This window comes from Rhizophagus irregularis, chromosome 27 (assembly GCF_026210795.1).
Source record: "Rhizophagus irregularis chromosome 27, complete sequence".
In the NCBI taxonomy this organism is placed as follows: Eukaryota; Fungi; Glomeromycota; class Glomeromycetes; order Glomerales; family Glomeraceae; genus Rhizophagus; species Rhizophagus irregularis.
Window position 1 is genome coordinate 886,098 of NC_089455.1, and position 10,766 is coordinate 896,863.

Consider the following 10,766-nt stretch of genomic DNA (forward strand, 5'->3'; position numbering starts at 1 on the left):
AAGGTGCTTGTTCTCCGCGTGGCATTTGTTTTCCTTTGAAAATACAAATTGCCGGAAATTTAGTTCCATCTATTATAAATAAAAAAAATTGTTATTTTATTTAAAAACTAATAAAAACCATAAATTTAATGTAAATCTTACCTGCGGCACATGTTAAAACTACTGTAAATCTGTTTTTTTCATTTCCTGTTCCACGAATATGAATTGTCTTATCACCTTTCGTATGAATGGTAAAATTTCCAGCCATGTCAAACCAGACAGGCGTTTCGTCCATATTAAAAATATTACACAATTCAAAAGATTTTCTGACCCTAATTCGAATGACAAATCTGCGAAATTTTTCCAATAATTCTTCTGTTTGTTCAGGTAGTTTTTGTGACACTTTTGTACGCCGCCGTAAAGCCAATTTATACCTTTTCATAAATGCAGATAACCAACTAGATGTTGCCTTAAATGTTTCTATTGAATTACCATAGAGAGAGATCATTTCTGGCCGGTCTAAAATTTCAAACATTGAAATTCGTAAATTCACTGTGGTTATAGCTAATGCCATTTTTCTTTGTTCCATAACCCATTTGTATAACTCCACTTCTGCTTCAGGATAAAATGCTTTTCGGCCAGAACCTACACTCATGTTTGTTGCTTTTGTTTCATCTTTCCAGTTTAAACTTGCTTTGACCCACCTTCCAACCATACTAGCATCAAGTTCAAAGTGCCTAGAAGCTTCATTTCTGCCACGTTCCTTAGCATAAGCAACGACAATTTTTTTTTGCTCAATAGAATACGAACTACGTTGGCGTTTTGAAACTTGTGGCATAGTATTAAAACAGGTTTGAAATTGTATGAAATTGTGAAAGTTATAAAAGTTGTATGAAAGTTATGAAGGTCGTATAAAAGTTTCGTGAAAGTTACGAGGTTACGCGAAAGTTATAAAGTCACGAACGCGAAATAATACCCCTAATTCACATGGTGAAATTCCCGAATTAGTAAAAAAAATTTCCAGAGTGATAAAACCCCTTGATTAATAGATAATCGTATTTTAAAAAAAAGTCTTGAAAATAAACACCCCCCAAATTTTTCGTCCAGAATCCTTGCAAAAATGGGGTGCTTATTTTCGATAAAATACGGTAATTGAAAATTAAGAGTAGCAGTAAATCATAATTTTATTATATATAATAAATTTTTCGTATTCTAAATTACATCACACAACATGCCCAAGCATTTGCAAATCAAATTCCATGCAGTACACATAACTATACAATAGATTGAGTTGAAATATAAAATAGAAGCAATTAAAAACTGTCCTTTTTGAATTATTTATTTATGTTAAAGTGGACTGTTATCATTAAATTTAATCAACTTCTTCCATTTGAGAAGCTTCTGCAGCAGCAGGATCAACGAGAGCTGGCAACTCTTCAGTTTCCATTTCTTCGGGTTCGTCCCCACCGATATCAAGACCAAGCTTAATCATCTTGAAGATTCTACCAGCGAAGGATGATGGTTCCTCCAAAGTGAAACCAGATTGCAAAAGTGAAGTTTCAAAAAGTAACCATGTAAGATCTTTTACTGTCTTATCATTTTTATCAGCTTCCACTTTACTCTTGAGAGATTTAACAATTGGATGATTTGGATTAATTTCCATAATTTTTTTGGACGCCATATAAGAAGCCATGCTGGAATCTCTTAAGGCTTGTGCTTTCATAATACGTTCAAAGTTGGCAGACCAGCCATATTGACCTGTAACGAGAACACAAGGTGATTCTGAGATACGATTTGAAACAAGAACCTATAAATAATAAATTTCCCAATTTTTGTTAAATAAAATGAAAATAACAAAATAATTTATAAAATAAAACATAAAGTAGGGATGTTACCTTTTCGACTTTGTCTCCAAGAATTTCTTTGATTTGTTTACATAAGTCATCAAATTCCTTGGATTCTTCTTCACGTTTCTTTTTCTCTTCTTCATCATCATCGAGTTCAAGACCTTCTTTAGTAATGCATACTAATTTCTTTCCATCGTATTCTTTGAGTTGTGATACAGAATATTCATCAATGGGATCGGTCATAAGTAAGACCTCATAACCTTTCTTTCTGAGTACTTCAACAAAAGGTGAATTCTCTACGGCTTGACGATTTTCACCAGTAATGTAGTAAATGTCCTTTTGTTTTTCTGGCATACGCGTAACGTAATCTTTTAGGGAAGTCAATTCATCACCAGATTTTGTTGAAAAATAACGAAGGAATTCTGCTAATTTGGCGCGATTGGTGGAGTCTTCGTGGATACCAAGTTTAATGTTCTTGGCAAAAGCTTCGTAGAACTTATTAAAGTTGTCTTTGTCTTCTCCAATTTCTGAGAAGAGCTCCATACATTTTTTCACTATATTCTTACGAATAACTTTGAGAATCTTATTTTGTTGAAGCATTTCACGAGAAATATTGAGAGGTAAATCTTCAGAATCCACGATACCCTTTACGAAATTAAGGTATTCTGGAATTAAGTCTTCACAGTCATCCATAATAAAGACACGACGGACGTATAATTTGATGTTGTTACGTTTCTTTTTTGTCTCGAACAGATCGAAAGGAGCACGACGAGGAACAAAGAGAATTGCACGGAATTCAAGTTGACCTTCAACAGAAAAGTGTTTGACAGCTAAATGATCCTCCCAATCATTGGTGAGTGATTTATAGAATGATGAATATTCTTCATTCGAGATATCATCAGGATTACGGGTCCAAATTGGTTTGGTTTTGTTAAGTTCTTCGGTTTCCTTGGTTTTTTCTTTAATCTTCTTCATCTTCTTTTCTTTCTTTTCTTCTTCGTCCTCTACTTCTTCAATCTTGGCTTTTTGTTCTTCTTCTTCGCCCTCTTTGACTTCTTTCTCTTCACTCTCATCCTCATCTTCGACTTCCTTCTCTACTTCTTTTTCAACTACAAGTTGAATTGGATAGCCAATAAATTCAGAGTGTTTTTTAACGATTTCTTTAATTTTGCGTTCTTCAAGATATTCTTGCTGATCTTCCTTCAAAAAGAGTCGAATTTCACTTCCGCGTTCAAGCGTTGGATTAGGATCACGTGTAATGGTAAAGGAACCACCGGCAGCAGACTCCCAAATGTATTGTTCATCGTCGTTGTGTTTAGTGATAACTTGCACGCGGTCAGCAACCAAATAGGCAGAATAGAAACCCACACCAAACTGACCAATCATAGATATATCGGCACCAGACTGTAGAGCTTCCATGAAAGCTTTAGTACCGGAGCGAGCAATAGTACCAAGATTGTTTACTAAATCAGCCTAAAGTACACACAAAAGTATTATGATATCAATATAATACATAATGAACTTCATTCCTTTATACTAATAAATACATTAATACAATACCTTTGTCATACCAATACCAGTATCTCGGAGGATAAGCACTTTATTTTCTTTATCAGGGATAATTTTGATATATAAGTCACGTCCAGATTCAAGTTTTGAAGGATCGGTAAGTGATTCATAGCGGATCTTATCCAAAGCATCAGAAGCGTTAGAGATTAATTCCCGAAGGAAAATTCTATTCAGAAACGCGTGATATTAAGTATTATTATTATTATTATTATCGGTTATATTAACATAAATTTCTCTGTTCACTTTTTTTATTAAACTATCCTTCCTTTTTGAAACATGAAACAATAACCATTTTGATACTCACTCTTTATTTGAATAAAATGTGTTGATAATAATTGACATAAGCTGAGAGATCTCAGCTTGAAAAGCAAATTGTTCAACTTCAGCCATTGTTAATAGACGTTGTGTGTGCGCTCGTTAGAATACGTAAAAATTATTTTTTTTTTTGAAAAGTATATACAACCGAATATCGTTACGGGAAAAAAAAAATCTTGTTGAGGGTATCCTTTTATATATAGATATACGAATGATTTCGTGGCCTTACAAACTTTCTATGATGTTCTATATGACAACTGATCAAATGTCGTACGCACATGAATTTGGGCCTAAAAAAGTAAATCATCAACACAATTTGGAAGGTTCTAGCAATTTGGAGAGAAAACTACAAAAAAAATTTTTCAATGTCACGGAAAACATACGCCGACAAATAAATTGTCAAAGAGAACATGCCCTATAAAGAAAGGACAGTGTAACATTAGAAATGGGCATGCGTAGCAAAGAATTTTACCCTCAAAAATGAGTAACGATACATATAAGTACTTACTTTCACTTCTTTCAAATCATTAATATAAAGCGTAGCTTTTAATATTTGATTAGTCATCATACGGTCAAGATTAAATATATCGCATTAGTTTATGACTCGAAAGTTTTCAAAATTTATTCACTGAATTAGTTAAGCTGTAATAGGTAGTCAGTTATTAAAACAATTAAACCAATTAAAATATTATAGTAATACTTTCTATTAGAAAAGAAAATTATAATTAAATTAAAAAATTTAAAATAGAAATGTTAAACCTAATAATTATAATTGTATTAGAATTGTATATTTAAAATTGCGTGAGTTTATAAATGACCGGAATCTTCGTTTACTTATTTTTCGGCCTCATATGGATAGCCAGGAGATTACTAATTTAATTTAAAATAGTTTAAAGTATAAAATAGTTAATATTTAATGAGTGACAGGATTAAATATTTCGAACATTTCCTTCGAAAAGGAATTTATTAATTCTTTAATTAGTATACCATTTTTTAAAAAATATTACATTTATTATTTACAACTTTAACAATATGAATGAGAATAAATCTCACTAACAACTCCAATAGTATCTTTTTTACTAAAGAATTTTTTGAAAATGTTCAATAGTTTAAAAATATGAATAATTTGCCAGAATACCAGGAAATTTTAGATTTAAAGGATCCTTAAAGATTTCAACAAATTCAAATAAAATGATTAATAGATAAGCTCAAAACAAATGTGATTTCTGTAATAATATAGAATATAATTATTCAGTTTTACTTAATGCTAATTAATTAAAAATAATAGTCAAAATTAGTACTATTAAAATGCTAAAAATAGGTATTTATAGCAAAGACAAATTATGTTATAAATCAAGATTTAAAAATCATAAAATAAGTGTATTTTAGCCTGTTTTACAAGTTTACTTAAGGTTAAAAAGTAGATTTTGAATACTGGTTTTCACTTTATATATTTATAGTAATTATATCTAAAAATGGATAGATAAAAAATAAAAAGTTAAATAAATTGAAAATGGTCATTTATTATTCTAAGTAAACCTGCAGAACAGGTCAAAATACACTTAATATATAGTAAAAAGTTTTATTTAGAAAATATTTTTTTTCAACCTCTGCTTTAGATATCTTCTAAAAATAGTATTTATAACTTTCTTAAGTTATTTAAGTAAATTTATAAAACAGGCAAAATTACTTATAAATTATAATTTTAAAGGTTATACAAAGCTTATATAGTGCAAAACCTCTATACTTAACTACTTATGTATAATAACAATTGATTGATTATAAATTTCTAAAAAAAATTTTTTTTATATTAAAGTAAAAAATTTAAATAATGATTTTTATAAATATAATCATTAGCTTTAAAAATTATTAGTTATTTTTTTTTATAAATTAAATTTTAGATAAATTTTAGCTATTTAAAATCTGTAATTTAAATATATTTTAAATCAAATTTAATTAAAATTAAAACCAGTCTAAATTTTTGTATTACAAACTATATTTAATGTAATATTAATTGTTATTATACTTTGGATTTTTTTTTCAATATGGTAAGAAGAAAAAAAAGCAAATTTTTTTACATTTGCCAATAACATTAAATAATTTCTGTTGCATATAAAATATTATCAATTATGATATTTAAACCTGAAAGCAAAATCAAAGAGTTAAAAAAGAGTAGGAAAGATATTGATGCTGAAAATATTAAGCATGATATTGATATTTATGAGTTTAAAAAGTTAAAGCCAAAGTAGCAAAATTAAGGTATTATGATATTGATGAACTTAAAAAAAAATCAGTATTTAGATAGTTAAGAAAATTCTTAATGAAGAACTTATGATCGAATATTATTCTTTTTTCTTGGATAGATTAAAGCTTAATGTTTTCTTTCAAAAATATTAAATCGTATTAAAGATGCAAAGGCTCAGTATTGGTTTCATAATACTAACTGGTATAAAGATATTAAAAAATTCAAGGATATCATTAATTATAATTGGCAAAAATGATGTATTTATCAAGATAATAAAATTTCTCTTTTTGAAGTATAATATGATAAAAAACCAGAAATTATTATTCCTAAAAGAATACAAAAAATTAAGAAGTTTGCTTATTTAACATCCAAAAGTTTTAATATTTAGACCAACTCCTATAAAATATTAACCTCTGAATATCTGAATTGGTATGCCAAATTAGCTGGTTTACCAAGTATTTTGATAAATAAGATTCGTTTCAACTTACATAATAAAAGATATAAGAAAAAAACTGGACATAAATTATGATATTAAAAGCTATGATAAGCATAATAAACCTCAAACCTTTGATTTTAAGCATATCACTTATAAAGTCAAATTTGGTTCAGAATTAATTATTAAGTACTGTGAATATTTTTCTCACTTATTACCTGATATGTAAATCTTGAAACTGTGATGCATATTAGGACAGTGACATTTATTACGTAATATTTTAGGAAGTGGAAGGGTATTTGAAAATTATATAACATATAAGTATAACGTAAGATTTTTTATATTACATAGGGATGGGTGAATATAAACTTATAGTAAATAAATATTACGTAATAAATGTCACTGCCCTTAAGATCTTAAAGTTTAGTACTTTTTTTATATGATTTTTGTAATTTAATGTAACAGATATTTGTATTTAGTCATTGCATAACTAATCAACTGATGAGTCAGATTAATCTGTATAATAATCAATATTATCTTAATATTTTTATATATTTTTCTTGTCATTTAGTTATATTTTTATTTTAATTGATAATCTAAATAACCAAAATATTTTTCTATTCGTATTATACTTTTCATATTTTTTAATTATATCTAATGTTACAACTGGCTCTACAAGTGTTTTTCTTCTGACGATTAGCGAAATAAAAAAATTGAATAGTGAACAACTTAACGAATATTTGAGAAGAAAACTGAAAGACACTAAAAATATTAATAAACATGTAAATACTATTACAGTTAATCAAGAAGTTGGTGGTTCAAATTTTCTTGATCTGACGCGAGATGATCTTTTAAGTATTAAAATACCTCTTAGACCAATCAAAGATATCGAAAAAGTAATTAATAAAATTAAAAGAGGTAGATGAATTTTTTTCATTCACATTATGTTATATTTGCCAATAATGTCAAATGCTTATATATTTTTATACTTTTTTTTTCTGCTTCTTATTGTCAAATCCATCTAAAAAATATATTTGCATTATTATAGAACAATCTGATACTAGTGGTAAGTGAGTTGTAATAAATTAGTTACTTTTTATAGCTATTTTTTTTCTAATTTTTTTTTACTTTTTGGCCAATTAATTCATACCTATATTAAATAACAGATATAAGCAATTTAAAAAGTTCAATTGAATACATTAAGGATAAATTAAAAGATATATATGAATTGATAGCACGTTATTAAATATCAAAGACATAAGGTTTCCATTACACTTAAAATTTGATATTTTGATACTTATTAATTAATTAGATTTGTATTACCAAGAAGGTAACTTCTATTTAAATATACCAATTATAGTTCTCAATTATACATATTATTGATATAGCTCATGATAATTTGTTTGTATGGTATATAAACTTAATATCAATAAAGCATATATAAATCATTAAAAAAAAAAAAAATTATACATATTATTATCTCGTGCTAATAAACTTACAAATTACATTTATATAAGTGGATATAAAATATTAGGAGTAGTGTTACGATCTGGATGAATCTGTCATCCGTTCAATCTGATCCAAAATAAACAGATGATCTGGATGAAAATCCAGATTTAATCCAAATGAGAAAGTTATATGTACAATCCAGACGATTCAGATCCAATCCATTAAAACATAGAGGTAACAGATGACAGATTGATCCAGATGAGCAAAAAACGGATTCATGGATAATCTGGATGAGTTTCAAATCAGATAAATCTGCAGATTGACAAATTAACAGATTAACAGATCGCAACACTAATTAAGAGTCTTTACTTTTTTATTTAATGTAACATTTACACTTTAATAGGCAAAAAAAATGTAAAAAAAGCTTTAAGAATTAATAAAGTATATCTTTAAACTACCATTTGAAAAGAATTATAATAGGATCTCAGATATTACATATATAACTTACATTTGAATTTTAGCAAATTCAATCAAAATTAGATTAAACTTATAATTTTAGATAGAGCAAATTAATTGAAAATTAATTAATAGTTATAATTATAAGTTTTAGCAAATTGTATTGATTTTATAATGTCATATTTTATATTTGAGTAAATTGCTTTACAGAAATTTCAAGATCATAGTGTTAGCTTAATGGACAGTAACTGCATTATAAATACATAATAACCATATTATATAATTATAAAGAAATTACATATATGCAGTTACTATGCATTAAACCATTACTATAATCTTAAAGTTTCTGTAAAGTGATACTTTTTTTTAAATTTAATTTATTCTGAACAAACAGTCATATGACTTTATTTTTTATTTAATTTTAACATCAAAAAATATTTATAAAATCGAATAATATTACAAAAAAAATAAAAAAATAAAACAAAAAATAAAATAAATAATAGCTTCACAATTTATACAAGTAAAGTAATCTAAACTGAAATAAAATTAAAGAAAAGAAAACTAAACTATTACAGAATCACATACCCCAACTTTATTCGAAAATCAGTATAAGTCAACTATCCAGTATGTTCCAAAATCCAGTCTGTTACCAGAGAGAAATCCCAAGATAAAGAGGCTGAACTGTTAAGCAGCACAGAAAATCCAAGTGCAAAATCTAAGATTCATCCCAGATTATAAAAGAGGAAATCCAAGAAATCCAGAAATTCAGAAAAACTGTTACCAAAGAAGAGTGGTAGTTAATAGGTAAAAAGATAAGAAGAGGAGAAGAAGAAAAAATTTCATAATAGAGTAATCCCTTAAGAAAGTTCCAATGATGAAAGAAGATAATATAGTAAATCCAAATATCCATATAAAAGCAAAAATAAAAATCATATAAGAGAGGAGATAAAATATTAAAAACCAAATATTAAGAAAAAAATCTTGATAAGTAATCAGTAAGAGAAGTTAGAATAAGTTTGTGAGTTAATCAAAGATAGAGCGGAAAGGCAAAATATAGTTTCAGCAGTCCAAAGAATTGAAGTCAATCATAGTAAAAAAGTCAGAAAAAAAAGGATACTTATCAGTAAACTAAAAAAGACAAGCATCATGGAGATTAGAAATCAAAAAATTATAATAAGCATGAGAGCTATGTTTTGGAAGAATATAAGGCAAGTCCAAAGATGATTCAAGGTTTCAGAAGTAGAATTACATTAAGGATAAAACCACTCTGAAAGATACTATACTTGAAGATTGCATCATTATAACATAGTAAAAGTAGAGAGTAAATCCAATAAGAGTTTAAGCTAAAAAGCCTAAAATTCAGGATGACTATTCTTATGAGAAGCAAAAGTTTTTATTTGGAAGAAACAAAAGTGAATGCAAGCCCAGTCAAATTGATAAAAAAGACCAAATGCAATGAAATGAATAAGTGAGCAAAATGAAAGCAAATTACAAGTTTTATAAATAGATTTGTAGAAATGGTGAAGATTAGTGTCAATCAGTAAAAAATTGAATATTAGAATGCATAAAGCATTAATCAAGTCTAAAGGATAAAAAGAGGGTTGCCCAGGATAAATGGGCAGATTTTGCTAAAGTATCTATTTGAGCATTAAAAGGGTCATTTGTATAAGCAAGAACTTTCTGGAAATTAATGGTAAAATTTTTATCCAAGACTAAACATCTTGTAGAAAACTAAAGTAAGTGATTAGTTTTTTTCAAAAGTTTAGGAGAAAAGGAATTGTCAACATAAGAGTAATTTAACTTATCCTTAATTATAACTTTTATCATCAGGAAATTTGTTTAGGCGTAATTTAGTGTAATATTTCGGAGGTGGTGTAAAATTTTGAAATATTACACTAAAAACGTAATATTACAAAAGTTTACACTCTTAAATTTGAATAATAATAGTAATTTAAGAATATCTCGCTATCTACTGATCCAATCGAGACGATCTATAGCTCATTGGAATCAGCTCATCAAGACGAATCGAATGGTAGTAAATTCGCATTTCTACAGTTGATAGAACGCTCTATAGTATGCAATAAAGTTTTAAATTAATAGAAAGTCATCTATCGAACGTAGAGATATGATTTTACTACCAGTCGATTCGTCTTGATGAGCTGATTCCAATGAGCTATAGATCGTCTCGATTGGATCAGTAGATAGCGAGATATTCTTAAATTACTATAATTATTCAAATTTAAAAGCGTAAACTTTTGTAATATTACATTTTTAGTGTAATATTTCGAAATTTTACATCACCTCCGAAATATTACACTAAATTACGCCTAAACAAATTTCCTGATGATAAATAATATTTAAAAAGATATTAGTTTTGAAGAACGGTTTATATTTTAGCTAAAATTAAGCATAATACAGGCCAAAAACCATCTGATTAGTTTTACAACATTTTATTTTTTAATAATTATTTATA

General features: G+C 27.3%; 1 protein-coding gene across 1 annotated transcript; it reads right to left on the reverse strand.

Moving 5' to 3' along the window:
- Positions 1-1,132: 1,132 nt before the first annotated feature.
- Positions 1,133-3,931, reverse strand: OCT59_018103 (Heat shock protein 83). The gene is made up of 4 exons (XM_025318018.2): positions 3,700-3,931; positions 3,387-3,561; positions 1,875-3,299; positions 1,133-1,786 (listed from the first exon to the last, which is right to left on the reverse strand). The coding sequence occupies exons 1-4, from the start codon at positions 3,783-3,785 to the stop codon at positions 1,352-1,354; spliced, it is 2,121 nt and encodes a 706-aa protein (XP_025177177.1). The 5' UTR covers positions 3,786-3,931; the 3' UTR covers positions 1,133-1,351.
- Positions 3,932-10,766: the final 6,835 nt, after the last annotated feature.